The 15,443-nt window shown below is 51.2% G+C and overlaps 5 protein-coding genes across 5 annotated transcripts; 2 read left to right on the top strand and 3 right to left on the bottom strand.

Annotated features, from left to right (window-relative positions):
- Positions 1-12: 12 nt before the first annotated feature.
- Positions 13-6,506, bottom strand: EDD37DRAFT_635449 (RAD54-like protein 2). Its single transcript, XM_062816913.1, has one exon. It carries the CDS (start codon positions 6,029-6,031, stop codon positions 482-484), a length of 5,550 nt encoding a protein of 1,849 aa, XP_062668490.1. The 5' UTR covers positions 6,032-6,506; the 3' UTR covers positions 13-481.
- A 161-nt stretch (positions 6,507-6,667) lies between these two features.
- Positions 6,668-8,560, top strand: EDD37DRAFT_635447 (glutathione synthase). Its single transcript, XM_062816912.1, has 2 exons — positions 6,668-7,087; positions 7,146-8,560. Exons 1-2 carry the CDS (start codon positions 6,786-6,788, stop codon positions 8,461-8,463), a joined length of 1,620 nt encoding a protein of 539 aa, XP_062668489.1. The 5' UTR covers positions 6,668-6,785; the 3' UTR covers positions 8,464-8,560.
- On the bottom strand, positions 8,561-10,474 carry EDD37DRAFT_696041 (uncharacterized protein). Its single transcript, XM_062820128.1, has 2 exons — positions 9,626-10,474; positions 8,561-9,573 (listed from the first exon to the last, which is right to left on the bottom strand). Exons 1-2 carry the CDS (start codon positions 10,054-10,056, stop codon positions 8,583-8,585), a joined length of 1,422 nt encoding a protein of 473 aa, XP_062668488.1. The 5' UTR covers positions 10,057-10,474; the 3' UTR covers positions 8,561-8,582.
- Positions 10,475-11,611: 1,137 nt separating this feature from the next.
- Positions 11,612-12,877, top strand: EDD37DRAFT_651869 (putative Zn(II)2Cys6 transcription factor; the record flags this gene model as incomplete). The annotated part of the gene is made up of 1 exon (XM_062818404.1): positions 11,612-12,877. The coding sequence occupies one exon, from the start codon at positions 11,612-11,614 to the stop codon at positions 12,875-12,877; it is 1,266 nt and encodes a 421-aa protein (XP_062668487.1).
- Positions 12,878-13,039: 162 nt separating this feature from the next.
- EDD37DRAFT_651868 (major facilitator superfamily transporter) lies at positions 13,040-14,929 on the bottom strand (the record flags this gene model as incomplete). Its single annotated transcript, XM_062818403.1, has 4 exons — positions 13,040-13,288; positions 13,369-13,473; positions 13,578-14,794; positions 14,860-14,929. The coding sequence occupies 4 exons, from the start codon at positions 14,927-14,929 to the stop codon at positions 13,040-13,042; spliced, it is 1,641 nt and encodes a 546-aa protein (XP_062668486.1).
- Positions 14,930-15,443: the final 514 nt, after the last annotated feature.

The following is a 15,443-nucleotide window of genomic DNA, read 5'->3' as shown; positions in this document are numbered from 1 at the left end:
AAACACAGGCTACGGAGCAGTCGGTCAGGATTGAATTCAAGGGGGTCCTGACCACTCGGTACATTTCTCTGCGTCGTCGTCGTCCTACGGAAGATTGAAAGCCTGGAACTTACGGATGTGGATCATGGTCAGAACGGAGGAGGTCTTGCCCAGGTCTTGATCGATTGTTCAGTCTTCTTTTGATTCTTACTCAAACATTATCAACCTCTCTGTGAGCCTTCGTCATTCGTTCCACATCATCTTGTTCCTTGCTCAGCTCATATGCTGCACTCCGTTGACATCATCCGCCTCATCGCCTCGTGAAACAGATCGCTGCATGGGTATCTCTGATGGCATAAAAGTGGGAACAGCAATAAAAAAAACCGAAATCAATAACTCCTCCCCCTGGATTTGTGACCGGCTGACTCTCCTTCATTCTCATGTCTGTCTCCTGTCATTGAGCCATCACTTAACTCGCCCATTACACATCCGATCTTTCTCCTCAAGCATCTTTCATGTTCACATCTCCTTCGATACTGCGTGCTCGACGCTTGGTGTGGGGCTGCTGCACAAAATCCTGGTATGTCGTGTCGTATGATGACCGCACTCCTGCTGCCGCTGGAGGAACTTGAGCTGGCCGAAGAGCATCCGGAGGAGCATTGAGATCTTCTCTGCTGAAAGGCAATCCGGCATATGCATAGGAGCTTCTAGCTGCGCCATTGCCGCGGAACGAAGGAAGTGGTGCCGTGGAAGACGGTAAGTTCGTTGAGTACGCAGCATGAAAATTCGCTTGTTGCTGCTTGCGTTGTTCAGCTTCTTCCGCTACATGCTTAGCTCTCCAAGCAGCAGGGTCGTCACGGAGTAGACACTGATCGCGATACTCCTCTTCGGCAGCCTTCTGATCCTCGTCATTCAACTGCTCGTCATCTTCTTTGTGGAAGGTTTCCGTCAGATCGATGTTGCGAACGAAATCCATTTTGTCGATAATGGCATCAAGCACCTTAGGATCCTTGCCCAAGCAGCGCTGGAAGTCCTTTGGCGCGACATCTTTAGCCAGAAAGAGGTATTCCTTCATCTGCTTAGATGCATGTCGCGTTGGCTTCTTCTGATCCACAACACGTCCGAACAACTGCGTTTTGAAAATAGCTTGATTAAAAAGCTTGTCCTCAAACGTACCACCAGATTGAAAGCGATACACGAAAACAGGTCTTGTCTGATTCAACCGATAGGCTCTGCCTATTGCCTGTTCTTCCCATGATGGGTTGAAGCCGAAATCAAAGATGATTACACGGTTGGCACCTTGGAGATTTAGCCCAAGACCTCCGGCTCTCGTCGAAATAAGAAAGACTTGTTGTTGACCATCTTGATTGAACGCCTTGGTCGCGGCCTGCCGTGACGCCATCTTCGTCTCCCCAGACAATCGACAGTAAAGGCAATTGAGTGACTTCAGCATTCTCTCTAAGTAGTCCAATGTCGGGATGGATTGTGTAAAGATCAGTGTCTTGTCACCCACCGCCATGGCTTGCTTCACAATTTGCTGCACAGCGAGAGTCCGATACGACAAGGCTGGGTCGTCCATCAGATTGGCGTCATCCGCTGCCTCGAAGATTTGCGAAATTCTCTGCAAAGCCTCGGCCATTGGTCCCGTGGTCTCAATCTCAACGTCCTCTGCGATTTCGTCCGGAGTGGCTGGGTGATGGTCAAATTTTCGAACGATGGTTTTATCAGCGCCTTCATCCCCACTCGTGGATTGATCCGCACCCTTTTGCTCGGCATTCTCCCGTTCCTCTTTCGCACGTTGTTTCAACTTCAGGATCACACAAGAAGGGTGATGACACAGCCAAGATAAAATATTGAGATGGTACCAAATTCTGGCATTCTGTGATCTGACATTCACTCCATGCATAGACTGTAGCACCCGTTGAAGATAGACGTTGTAGGCCTGCTTTTGAAGATCCGTGAGTGGCACTGTTATGATAAACTCCGTTTTAGGAGGCATGTCTTTTGCGATCGCAGAGATGTCAGCTCGATCGATCTTTGGAGCCAGGTCGCGTTTGAGGACGTGAAGTTTTCGAAGAGATATCCGCCTCTCCAATGCAGTGCTCTCGGCGTATAGACCTTCGTTGATAGGCTCCGAGTACTTTGAACGAAATTGAACCATATCTCCAAGATAGCCCGGAGCTATCCAGTCGACCATAGTATGGTACTCTTCAAGATGATTGTTGAGTGGCGATCCCGTCAAGGCGATACGACTGGTAGTCTTGAACCTCTTCGCAACTGCATTGATCTTTGAGTGAGCATTCTTGAGTTTATGAGCTTCGTCTGCAACCACGAGATTTGGCTCTTCCAGGAGGATTTCCTCGATTTGAGCCGATAGCTTTCCGTCAGCACTGGCTTTGATCCAGGTCCTGAATTTGTCGTAGCTGACGAGTAATACGCCACCTTCTCGTTTCCATTCTTGAAGTTCGTCAAGCAGTTCCTTTGACTTTTCGAGTCTACGGATTGGCCCCAAGATGTCCGGTTTAGGAGTCCACATCAATAATTCGTCGAACCAATTTTCAACTAAGGAAGCAGGGCAAAGGATGAGTGTTTTGGTCTTCCTAAGACGGCTTGGGACGTGTTTTCGTTTGTCGACATCCTGGCTCTGGCTGCAAAGCGATATCGTGACAAGAAGAGAGATGACCTGCATGGTCTTGCCGAGGCCCATAGTGTGCGCCAATATGCACCCTTGTTGTTTTGGGTCCTCCACAATCTCTCGCCACATGAATTGGATGCCATGCACTTGGTGCGGTTTTGCGCGCTGCGCGATGTGCGGATGGAGGTAAACATATGGTTCCATGGTGTTGATGGGCTCTACTACTGTTTCGCCAGAGGCAGCGTTCATGTGTGCAAATTTCTGAGCCATTGCTTTTCGACGGTCCTCTTGCAGTTGCATGCGCAGTTGGTCACTGATCTGTAACGAACGAGCTTGCTGACTCTCCTCAACTTTTCGTTTGCGTTTCTTATGAGCAGAGGGTGGTTCGTCAAGTTCCACTAAACTGGCTGACGTATCGTCGGTCATTGGAAGATCAGTGTCATCAAATATCTCCTCATCAGACGTAACATCCTGTCTTTTCCGCTTCTTTGTGCCTTGGTTTGGTGCTTGACTTTCATGTTTGACCAACACCGCTATAAGGTTGATCAAGAGCTCAAAGAAAAATTCAAGGGCATCTCCCATCTGTGCGTAGGCTTCATCGCGGTGTTTGTCTGTCATATTGGCATCATCCACCATGTTCTGGCCACAAACAAATGCCGCATAAAGGCGAACCAAGAGATGGGCGCTGGACTGTTGTTTGGCTTTGACGTTTTCGATCAAACAATCGTCTGCCGTCAAAGCAGAAAGTCCATTGAGCAAAAGATCCTTACGGTTGTCGGAGGTGCGCCGGGTCTGTACGAGCAAGCTCAAGTCATTGACCGTGGCGATATCGAGCTCAAAGAGAGCTTTGGCAAGTGCTCGGCGCTTTTCCGGAACAGGGCTATCAGCAAGCTCCTCGATAACTGACCAGTCTATACGTCGCATGCCTTCGACGTCTTCGAAATGTGGCAACCCAGAGTCGTCTTCAGAAGAAAGTTGTGGAATGGTTTGAATGGATGACGACTGCGAAGCCGTGCTTTGCTTTCTTCTCTTGGGGACAGGATGAGGAGCTTTACGGGCCGTTGGATTGAGCTCCGGCGTATGCACAGAAAAATCCGTACTATCCTCAATAGAGCTTTGAGCAGGACTTGAGACCGTTAGATCCACGGGTTGTACTTTCGTGCGCCCCTGCTTTTTGTATTTCGATTGAGGTAGACGGCGCGAGCGATCGAAATCAGAGATATCAGAGGAGTCGTCAGCCTTAGGCGCAGCCGTATGTCCAGGTGTAATAAGCTCCTGCTTGAGAGCAGGAGTCTTCGCGGGAGTTTTGGGCTTAGCGGGTGTTGCGGACTTGACAGGTCTACTGCTAGGTCTTGGAGAGACTCTCTTCCTTCGGGCAGGTGTGATAATCTCATGCTCGCTACTTTCGGCATCAGCATCGTCCGCGTATGTGTCGAGTGGTGTTTCCACCACTTCCGATGGAGGAGTTGGCACTGGGGTTGGCGAAGCATGCGTGGTACTCAGTTGTGTATCGACCGCCTTCGTGACAACGGCGAGTACAGGATTCCACTCATCCAAGTCAGGCTCGTAGTGGATTGAGCCTACGTCGGAAGAGTCGTCCACCACAAAATTGTTTTCCTCCTCTTCGTCGCTCATCGGTTCCGAGTCTGACTCGATTAATTCCTCACCTTCCTCGAGTACCTGCTGGCCATGTGGACGACTAGCCTTCAATGCTCTTTGGGTAGGGCGCTCTGGAGGTGTGTCTTGGAGCATGACTTCTTGGTAGTAAGTGAACTCTTCATGTGAAAAGACTGCCGTTTCGATACTCTGACATTGCTTCCTCAGCTCGGTCTCATTGTGCCAGATGTCATCAGCCACAGCACGCTTGATCTTCTCAATCATCTTCTGATACCGAGCTTTTTCGAATTCGATGTGCTTCAGAACTTGCTGTCGGTCCTTCTTTAGAGCGGCTCTCATCCACATACGATAAGCTTTCAGCTGCACTTTCGCAAGTCTCGTCTCACGCCATTCTTGTCTCATTTCCTGAATAGTGTTGATGATTGTAGAGTCAATCTCGGCAGGAGACATATGCTTCAAGGTCTGGTTCCTCTCGGCTTCTTCTTCCTCAATTTCTCGCCAAGTGTCTTCATCGTAATCCCCTTCATCCCCAGAGTCGCCATAGATGGGAAGCCCGTCGTCAGACTCCTCGACTGGATATCTGTCCAGTAAATAGTCCAATTCCATCGTACCAGAGTTCTGGCCTGCTTGCATTGACTCCTTAACGGGAACTGAGGTTCGTGTACGCTTTGTTTTGTAGGGAGTCGAAAGATTGAAGCTTTTGCTCTGAACCCCTCTGGTCTCGGGATAGTCCTCTGTCCGGAATACTCTCGCGCGAGCCCCATCACGTGGAAACAGAGTGAAATATCGCTCGGAGTATGGCTTCTTCGCAACCCGGTCGTCGTAGGGAACTGTGACCTTTAGGCCGCTTTGATGCAACGTATAGGTGCCCTGAATGAGGAATTTCTTCATCAGGCGTCCGACGTTGCGCCGCTGACCACTGGGAAACAAACCTCCAGACACAAAGTTGCTCGATTCATCGATTGGAGGTCGATAAATCACGTCATCGAAGTCTGTGGTGAGTCGAAAATAGAAAACTTCTTGAACAGGCACGGCTGACTGCGAGAGATAGGAGCCGTCAATTGATTCAGCTGGCGCAGTGTCCTGTAATTGCGAGACTAGTGTTGGTGCGATCTTCTTTTTTGGTTTGACAACGGCATTTGCGTGGCCTGTTTGTTGCGGTTTGCCAGAAGATGGTTCACCCAAAGTATGTACACCATTGACACTGTTGACACCATCTTGCAGCATCATTGCCCTATCAGAGGGAGCCGTGACAGCAACGGTGGGATGAGGAGCGGGCCGAACGGAGCGTATCGGCGATGGGTGTTGGGGTGGGATTGTCTGAGTCATTCCAGGGACAACAGCCGAGTTGAAAGAAGGCGAATGGGTCTGCTGCCTGGCATCGATGGTCGGCAGGATACCTAGACCAACGTTTGGAGACTGCGCCACGAGCGATGCTCGAGACTGCGTAATCTGTGGGGTCGTATAGGATTGCATCCGGGCGATGCTGTCTGCTTGAAACGCCATTTGCTGATAGCTTCGCGAGTGAAGCCTAAAGTATTCAATGGCTCTCATGACAGCCCGTCGCTGACCAAAGGAGGAAAGCCCCAGGTCGTCCTTCAGCGCAGCCATGTCCAGTGCCAGAAGATTGTCGCCGTCGAGGTGGTTTTCCCGAAAGGTGTTTTCGAGGACATGACGGTCTGGTATCAATTGTGGGCGATCGCCTGACGACCAACTCGGTGTAGGATTGTGACATAGTTCCTGGACGACTTGATCGATAGACCAGCCTCGAGGATCTTCATCCTCGTTCGAGAGATCCATGGCTGTCGACGGAGCATTGGTTGAATGGTGTGAAATAGGCAACGAGATCGGTACTGTCGAACGTCATGCGTGGATGTTGAAAGGAAGGTGACTTTTAGTTGGTGAACCCAGATTGAAATTTGGAGACGAGAAGAAAAGGGCGCAGTTGCTCTGGAACCGAGGCGGAAAGAAGAGAAGACAATTCGCTTGCTGGAAAAAGGACGAGGATGAGCAGGCAGTGAGAGACACAGGCCTGGTCTGCGGGCAGTGCAAGAAAAGACGAAGCGCTTGAAACCACCCCCAACCAAAGCGTCCCCTAGAAATGGTGCAGCAAGCAATTCACCTCCTCACATGGTCGAAAGCATGGAAGCCATCACGCTGCGGCTATTGTAAAGGCAGTTCGCCGCCCTCATCGCCGTTGGTGAGGCAGAGAGAAGGAAAGGTTTGATATGGAATTGAGTGGTTGAGTAAGTGGTTCAAGTTAAAAAGAAGGTGGAGTCAAGTTTTGAGTCAATCACTTTCCACAAACACGAAACACTTTTCCGCCCGCGAACCACTTTACGCGTCAATCCGGGAAGGCAACTAAGCCGAGCCGCTGACTAAACACCCATGTCGTGATAGAACATCGCAAAAAGCTTTCCGTCGAAATCACTTCTTCACCATTGCTCAGTACGGCTGCTCATACGGATACGACTACGAGGGTATTCATTCCAGCACTGCACTGATTTCAGCCATTACATAGGCAACCTGTCTGGTAGCGGTAGCCGCGGAAAGCATGGCGGACAAAATCTACTCGGAGTATCCCCCACCATTGAGCCCAGAGCAGGAGGACTACCTGGTCCAAACGGTCAAGAATTGGACTATAGAGCATGGTCTTTGCGTGAGACCTTCGACAGCAATAGTGTCAGAAGAGGCAAACCCGAAAAATGTTTTGGCCACAAATGCACCCGTCACACTATTCCCAAGTCCATTCCCGAAGTCCTGCTTCGAACAAGCTCGAAGTCTCCAGCAGGTCTACAACGAGCTTTATGCTGCCATTGCCAGCGACGAACAATGGCTCGAAGAAATCATGAAGGAGTACGTCCCTGTTGAGGACTGCCCTCAAATGCAAATCATCTGCTAACCATGGCCTAAGGCTGATAGAAGTTGATGACTTTCTCGCCAACCTCTGGAAGATCCATCTCTCCGTCAAAGAAGAAGGATACGTACAAGACCTCACGCTTGGCATGTTTCGCTCCGACTACATGCTGCATACCCCAGAAGACAGCCCTCCATCGCTCAAGCAAGTCGAATTCAACACCATCTCCTCATCTTTCGGAGGTCTCGCTTGCCTCGTCGCAGAAATGCATACTCACCTTGCCACGTTCCCCAGCCCTGAACACCCCGCCGCATACCCGTCGCATCCATTGTTCGGCGACTCCAACGATACCAGCTCAATCAAATCCAAGGGACACCCACCTCATAATACCGCAGTGCCGACATTAACAGCCAGCCTGGCCGCTGCTCACGCAGCGTACGGCCCCTCCAGATCCCAACCACAACTACCGACCTGCATCCTATTTCTCGTCCAGGACACCGAGCGTAACGTTTTTGACCAATTGGCTCTCTCCACCCACTTATACGACCATCACAAGATCCCCTCTTTCCGCCTCCCAGCAAGTAGAATGCTCGCCTACACATCCATCCCCTCGAAAGAGTCAAACCCGTCACGACCCTTAATCTACACACCGCCATACTCCTCATCGACCCAGTATGAAGTAACAGTTGTCTATTTCCGCGCCCTCTACACACCCACAGACTACGATACCCCTACCTCGTGGGCAGCAAGACACCACCTCGAGCGCAGCGCAGCCATAAAATGCCCCAGCGTCCTCCTCCAACTTTCGGGCTCCAAGAAGGTTCAACAAGTCCTCACCGCACGACCTCCTGACACCGACCATCTGAAAGCCTTCCTCCCACACCATTCTGACGAAAAACTGGAAAGTATGCGCACGACGTTCGCGCCGCAATATTCCCTCTCGACGACCAATACGGCTGACGAGCCTGAGGGGATCCGCCTGGCACTAGATGAAAAGACAGCCGCAAACCACGTTCTCAAGCCGCAGCGCGAAGGCGGTGGGAACAACATTTACCGCACCAATATCCCGCCCTTCTTGAGTTCAATTCCCAAAGAACAATGGAAGCAGTACATCCTGATGGAATTGATCCATCCGCCCACCGAAGCCAAGAACACGGCATTACGAAGTGACGGTCAGGTCGCTAGTGGGAACGTCATTTCCGAGTTAGGTATATTCGGCACATGCTTGTGGAAGAACACCTCCGGCAGCACGAAGCCGGAGATCCTGCATAACACGGAGGGCGGCTACCTGCTGCGCACGAAGGGGAAAGAGAGCGACGAGGGCGGCGTCGCCGCAGGATTCAGCTCCTTAGACAGTGTCATCTTGTACGAATAGACCCACCATGAACAGTCCACGGAATTGTATAGAAGTGGAATAAGTTAGCTCTGATCGCTTTACTTCTGAAATGAAATATGTCCTCTTGATCATGCTGACCCTGGAGATCTGTCGCTCAGCTAGCCCTTCGGTCGCCTCTCGCGTTCATTCGGACGTGGCTGCACATTCCGCCGTGGCTGCCGACCCTCTTTCAGCGTTGGACCCTTGGCATTACCGACCATATACCTCTTCGGTATCGCCATGACCCGCGTCACCAATCTTCCCGGCATGCTCAAGAGATACAAGAAGGATTGCGTGGGAACAACCACGACCGCAGATATCCAGTTCGCCAGCGTCACAGCATATTTATCTGATTTGCGATCGGCATTTCGCTGCGCGGCCGCCGCCAATGATACCACATCGTGTAGACGGGCTTCGAGATCCTGTAATCTAGCTTCGAATTGCACCGCTGATATAGTTGTTCTCTTCTCGTATCGGCGCATCGCTCTGTTCAAGGCGTCAAGCTCGGGCTGTATGGCTTTCTTGACATCAGCAGTAGCCGAAGCGGAAGCCTTTTGAGCGAGCGCTTCGCTGTTTGCCGGTGTTTCGTTCGCAGCATTGCCAGCGATTCGATTCGCGACATGCGCTTCTAACTCCTCCAGCCTGCTGGAGACATCTCTAAGTTGTTGAGGGTCACCTGGTTTAGCTTCGGGCAGCAATTCCACGTTGATCTTTCGTTGAACAAAAAGAGTCCTCCTCTGGACCATCTTAATTAGATGTGAGAGAGGTCGAATTTCGGCAACTAGCATGAATATGGTCAAGTTGTAGTCGGAAACCAGTCCCTCGGAAGGGCGACTCAATTGTGACCTGATGGCATGCAGAAGCCAAGCGCCTAGCAAGGGAAAAGTGAAACAGCAAAGTAGCGCTGTAAGCTCATAGAACCGAAGTTCTTTTTGGGCGGACTGTCTTTCCGATCGGAGGGCATCTGAGCGATCTGTGGTACCATCACCTTTGTCGGCCTTCGATTCCGAATCAGCATCTTCTTCTGTCTCATCCACTGGCGAAAACACGCTAGCAGTAGGACTGTTTGGTTCTGCTGGTATCTGGCTCTGGGCCGCTCGATACCAATCCCTGTTACGCGGTTAGGACGAGTAAATATCTTAAGGAGGGAGAATAAACTCACCACGGCGACCTGAGTGCCCAATTCATGAAGATTGCAGCCAGACCCAGCAGTGTGACATCAGTGACGATGGCACTGCCATTCTTGAAGAACAGGCCCCCAACAGCCGGAAGCAGAGCGAGACCCAAAGGTAGCGATTGCCAGTGAGAACTTTCATCATGGATGTCGTCGAGGTCGTCTGCTCCTCTTGGACGGGGCAACAATATGTCGTCGACCGTAGTCGATGATCTCAACGACTTTCGCGTATCAGAGAGCGACTCTGACAGAAAAGAGCTTGAACGACGACCCTGCCGTGCATTTTCCTCGGCGAACGTCGACGTCCGTCCAAATGCTCGCTGCCTTAGTCCTGGGGAGGGACTGATTGTGCGTCCAGTTTGTATAGACTCAGGGACTGTGACGGGAGGCGGCTTTTCGGGAGCCTTTTCAGAAGCCATGGTGATGGATGTGCTTCACACAGTTTGTCGTTGATGAAGTGGTTGAGATACGATGAATCCGGTACTGTCAAAAAGGAGATAGTGGTGGTACTTGGTTGCTCGGAGATAAATCCCGTGCCGCGACGCGTTACGACATTTTTAGACGGCAAACAGGAAATGCTTCAAACGTCATTCGGTGTGGTGGCTTAAAAGATGGGCTGGATGTGATCGAATCTTCGTTACAAAGAAAAGCCAAACTTGGATAAGAGAAACTGGACCGAGGAATGAGCAAGACTTCAAAAGAAGAGTGTGCTCGACGATGCTATTGAGGAAGCGACGAGTTGACGAGTTGATGTTGACGAGTTCTGACTGATGTCAACACAGACCAGGGATTGAGAGAGCTTGGCACGGGGAAAGGGAGACAGGCACAAGGTACAGGCGCAGGGACGGGGACGGGGATTTGGGGGCCAGGCACAGGCACAGGCTAACGTAACTTTGTGAGGTACTGTACAGGCATGGAGAAATCGGCCGGGGTCGCTAACGTAGGCACGCCGGTCACCTAAACTCGTGCCGCCTCAATTTCGCAGCGCCAACGACTCACCTCCCATCCGACTCTATCAATTCCTTATTGATGCGACGTCTGACAGCATCACTGATTCACATCAAGACCTTCCGCTACGTACCAATCTCCCGCTGTCAAGGCTATGCACTGCCTCTTAGCACCTACTGTACAACAAATTGCTTCGTACGCAGGTAGGACTTGACAGAAGTCAAAAAGGAAGCAGTACGGGGAGTTTGCCAACACATGGATACCCAACGCATGCCACAGACATGTCGACGATCCTGTGGGTGATGTTTGCGCCATCTGGCCTCGATCGTCCACAATTTCAAAAGGACTTCGACTTCACCACACGGCTACATACCCGAAAGCTTGAATACTGTATATGTTAGTAACGCCTACTTATTTCTTCTTCGCCATGGTAAGCTAATCGGGCGATCATCCTATGGCGATTTTCAGCCGCCCTTCTCCGACATGAGTGAGTGCAAGTCGTTGCGCTCGACTGGGCCCAATCACGAGACCTCGGCATCTCGGCTACGATTTCTCCCTTCTTGTGTAGATAAGCCGGAGTGAACTCATCTTGGAAGTGTATGTTTCCAGGATTGCAGAGTCCGACTTTTAAGAAGACGTCGAGACTAAAGCAACGAGTTTCAATGGAATCTACCCACTATGAATTCATTTCAATCACCAAACCCTTCAGTTCGCTCGTCTCAACACACTCGAAGGAGGAGACCTTGTGATAGATGTCATTTAGTCAAAGAAAAGTGTCGCTGGCCTACGGACGATGGTGATGTATGTGAGAGATGTTCACGCTTGAGGTTCGTCTGTCACACCCATCGTCCGGTCGCGCGAGCGGGGAGGAAGGCGCGATCGGCAACTGGGAATCGTCTACCACTGCGGCGGACAAGTCAATCTGTTTTGTCTGCCACATCACCATATGAGCAGTCTGTGCTTCCTGGATCATCCGAGGGCTCGCACTCGCCCACGACATCAGCCTCTCCCAGCGAGCAGTCGGACATGTTTTCAGCCGGTCAAATAGTCACCTCGTGCGCGCCACGAAAGCAGATCGACCTCCTTCACGGCATTACATTCTTCCCAGAATTGAGTGATGTTGAATTTCACCTTCTACACCTCATACTCCACAAACAAACCGATGTCGACAAGTATCTCATCGGCTCCAGCTTTCGCGATCAACACCAGCAAGCATTCATCGATCACCTGGCAATACCTTTTGTGCGGGATGCATTCATCGCTTGTGCCCCGCTCCTAATCGAACGCCGGGGCATTCATCAACTCGCCAAAGCTCAGCTCACTGACGTGAGCAACAAGAGAGCTGCGGCGGCGATCGCTTCGCTCCGCCAGCTACAAGTCCATGATGACCACGATTTATCAACTGTCCTAATACTGGGCGTGGCATTGGTGACATTTGCGACGCATCATGGCGGTGAGCTGTTGCTCTGCCGTCATATCTTGGGCCTCGTCAAACCTCTGTATGACACCGGCTCGAGTTATTCGTTGACCCAGCGACTGGGTGCTGACGGTATCTCCTTCCTCGTTTGCCTGCTCGGCACTGAGACAATGGACTGCCTCATTCGATGCGAGGTTCCAACCATGAAGGTCCGTCCGGGTGACCTCGACGATGCCGTCGATCGATTCATTGGCATTTCGGCGCCGTTGCTGACCTATTTTCACGAACTATGCGCAGTGACCAAGAAAATATGCGACTCCGGGTATCGGCGTAGCGACGGGGTTGTGGTTGAAGTTGTCGAAAAAGCTCTCACAGAGATCGGTGATGCCGTTACAATGTGGGAACCCAGAGTGTTAGCTTGTTCTCTCACGGATCAATACACCCCGACAGAGGTGGTGTTGATGTTCGCCCAGGCCAAAGTCCTTCGCTTAACAGCCCTTCTCGTATTGCACAGATTACGCTACGCCTTCGGCACCCAAGATGGCGTGGCTCTTGCAATGGCCAATGCTATTCTGGACGAGCTCAATATGGTCGTCAATCTCACCGGGCAGACTATTCCTTTTGTGGACTTCGCCTATCTGATATCGTGCTTCGAGATCACCAAACCTTGGGAGAGGCGGGCTGTCCTGGAAAAGTCACACCTGATCGTAGACTTTTCGTTTAGGTGGCGCGAACAGATCAAGACATGGATTGTTTCATTTTGGGCCGTTAAAGACAGCGACGCTGGTCGTTCCATGCACTGGGAAGACATCCATGCGTACCTGCCAGACAGCGAGAGTCCGCGTGCTCACATTCAACGAAATGCATCACATTAGCATGACTTGTTCATTGCTAATCTTCTCTACACACAATACCGATCGGAACAATCGCCAACATAACCGAATATGGCGCCACAAATCGAACATGTCCGCCTATTCGACCCGCTTCCGCCTGATTACCCTTTCACAACACAGCTCCATTGGCACATATCTGTCGCTTCAAATGTCACGATGCGTTGGTTGCTGGGAAGCCATCTTCCTGTACCGTGTTGCAGTAGCAATTCTAGCCTTCTTTCCCCAGATAAGGAGCGGCACAGGTAACATCGAAAGGGCGAAGCAAAGCACAGCTATAAGGACATGAACGTTTTGAACCCCCATCCCGTTGATCCACGGAGTGAGGGCGAATAGGATAATCACCGAGAAGATGTTGCGCGTGAACACGACACCCACCAACGCATTGCCGATAATCTGATATCGAGATGATGGTCAGTCGAATTGTCGGCCATGAAGACAAGGGAAGCTTGACAGGGCTGGGCTTGAGTACTCACATTCTGATAGCAGTCCATGGCGTAGGAGAGAGCGATGTCGCCAACCATGGAGAAACCGAAACCGAAAAGTCCGTACCCGACAGCAAGAACGGGCCAAGCTGCACTCTAAGCCACGTATCGTCAGCAAACCCATTATTATTGGCCGAGGGCAGAACAGAATAAGAACAATCATCAGAGTGAGTAAAACCATCGCAGAACCCATTACGTACATGGGCCAACCCCACACCAAACATCAAAATGCCTGCTGGGGTTATGAGTGCACCGACTAGGGCAAGCCAGAGACGCATTTCCGGCTCGTAAATACCGCTATTGCGTTTCGACAGCCAGAGGATGGATTTGTCGTTCAGATATCCGCCAACAAAGGTTCCGGGAATCACTCCAACGAAAGGGGCAACATTCATCAACCCAACGCCAGCAGCAGAGAAGTTGTATGGTGGATAGAAAAGGTATGTTGCTTGGACAGAAGTCATCGTGGCAAACCAGGCCAGGAGGCTGCCATAGGTCATAGCGGTGTAGGCGATGGCTGGAAAGGTGAACAGAACCACGATAGGCTGATAGATGTCATGCAGGATCGAGCCATCTGTTTTGGTGATTAGAGGAAGACGCTCCCAGAATGTCTTCATCCTGATTGTCGGGTCAATGTGGAGATGACTTTCGAGGCGAGTCGGCTCTACCGCTGACCCCAACTCGGCCGGCTTGGAGTCTCCCGGGTTCGGTTGCTCAATGCTGCCACCTCTTGGATTTTCCTGGACCGGTCTTTGTTTGGCCCCGTTGTGGCCAACAAGGACGCTGACGTACTTGGTCTCTTCGAATAAGAAAATAAGGGCGACCAAGTTTATCGCGAAGAAGATGGTGCACCACCAGAACATCCACCTCCACCCTTGGCTAACGACGACATAGCCTGAGGCTACTGGTCCCAGGAAGGCACCGATGCTGGTGGCGAGCATGTAGTACGCATTCATGGCGGCGTGATTGTGCACAAAAAACAGATCAGCAATTGTCATCTGCACAATCGTTTCACTGATCGCACCGCCTAGACCAGAGATCAAGTTGCTCCCGATGAGATCGCCTCTGGTTTCTGTCTTTGCAAACCAAATGACCGAGGCCAGTTGAAGGGCTGTACTGAACAAGTACATTGGGCGCCGGCCATACTTGTTGACGAGAGGTACAAAGAAGATGCAACCGATAGCGAGGCCGGCATAGTTGGTGGCCGCTGCACCGTTCAGCAGGTCAACCGAAAAGCCCAACTCGATCTCATAATCTTCCCAAGCGGTGAATCCAATGTCCAGCTCCACAAAAGTCATCAGGACATAAAAGCAAACAAGCCCGTAATTAAGTGCTTTTCTCCATGACGCCCAATTCAGAGGATCATTTGGATCCGAAGTTGGGACGGGATGGAGAAGAACCTTGGTGTTGGCCGCCTGCACTTTGGGTCGACATGAGATCAGGACCAGTTCTGCGTTGTCAAGGAGGTATGGCTTGTGTGCTTACAGTCTTCCAAGGTCAAAGTTCCCGGCGCCCAGAACGAAGGATCCCGATGATCAATCGTAGATTCTTCCATGGCGCGATCTTGTCACTGTCGTGGTTAAACTCAAGCACTAGGGAAGCAGGCAAATTCAGTCCAATCGCAATTCTATGAAGTGAGTGCACAGGCCGAATGTCTGGGATGAAAGTAAAGGACTTCCATTTGCAGCGGGCGACATGCTTCCTATATTCTGAAGTTGAGCAGCCGGGAAAGGCATTCATCCTTGGGGCGACTGCTGCCGATAAAGCCTCCCCAATTAGGAAAGCCCACCTCACAATGCCCCTGTACAGATGGCATTTGCATTGACACGATTCGTTTAGTTGGCTGATGGACATTGTGGCCAGGGTCGACTACCTTATCTACTATCGGAGAGGTGGAAAAGGACCAGTCAAATTGATCAGAACACGCCGGCTTGGCGTCGAGATCATCTGGAAAGAGTGGGTGTGAGATTGTCCGATCAACTGATGCCATTCCTTTAGGTGGGATTTCGATCTGGCCGGCTCTGTTGACGTGCGCTGGGCTGATTTAGTTGTCAGTGCGGCTTGCTAGA

The sequence above is a fragment of the Exophiala viscosa genome, assembly GCF_022695815.1.
Source record: "Exophiala viscosa unplaced genomic scaffold EDD37scaffold_8, whole genome shotgun sequence".
Taxonomy (NCBI): domain Eukaryota; kingdom Fungi; phylum Ascomycota; class Eurotiomycetes; order Chaetothyriales; family Herpotrichiellaceae; genus Exophiala; species Exophiala viscosa.
This window is presented reverse-complemented; position numbering and strand designations above follow the sequence as displayed.

Bases quoted from the DNA above. Each gene is read 5' to 3' on its own strand.
- EDD37DRAFT_635449 (XM_062816913.1), bottom strand. From the start codon at position 6,031: ATGGATCTCTCGAACGAGGATGAAGATCCTCGAGGCTGGTCTATCGAT.
- EDD37DRAFT_635447 (XM_062816912.1), top strand. From the start codon at position 6,786: ATGGCGGACAAAATCTACTCGGAGTATCCCCCACCATTGAGCCCAGAG. The intron at 7,088-7,145 runs GTACGTCCCTGT...CCATGGCCTAAG, and splicing joins CTCGAAGAAATCATGAAGGA to GCTGATAGAAGTTGATGACT.
- EDD37DRAFT_696041 (XM_062820128.1), bottom strand. From the start codon at position 10,056: ATGGCTTCTGAAAAGGCTCCCGAAAAGCCGCCTCCCGTCACAGTCCCT. The intron at 9,574-9,625 runs GTGAGTTTATTC...ACCGCGTAACAG, and splicing joins TGGGCACTCAGGTCGCCGTG to GGATTGGTATCGAGCGGCCC.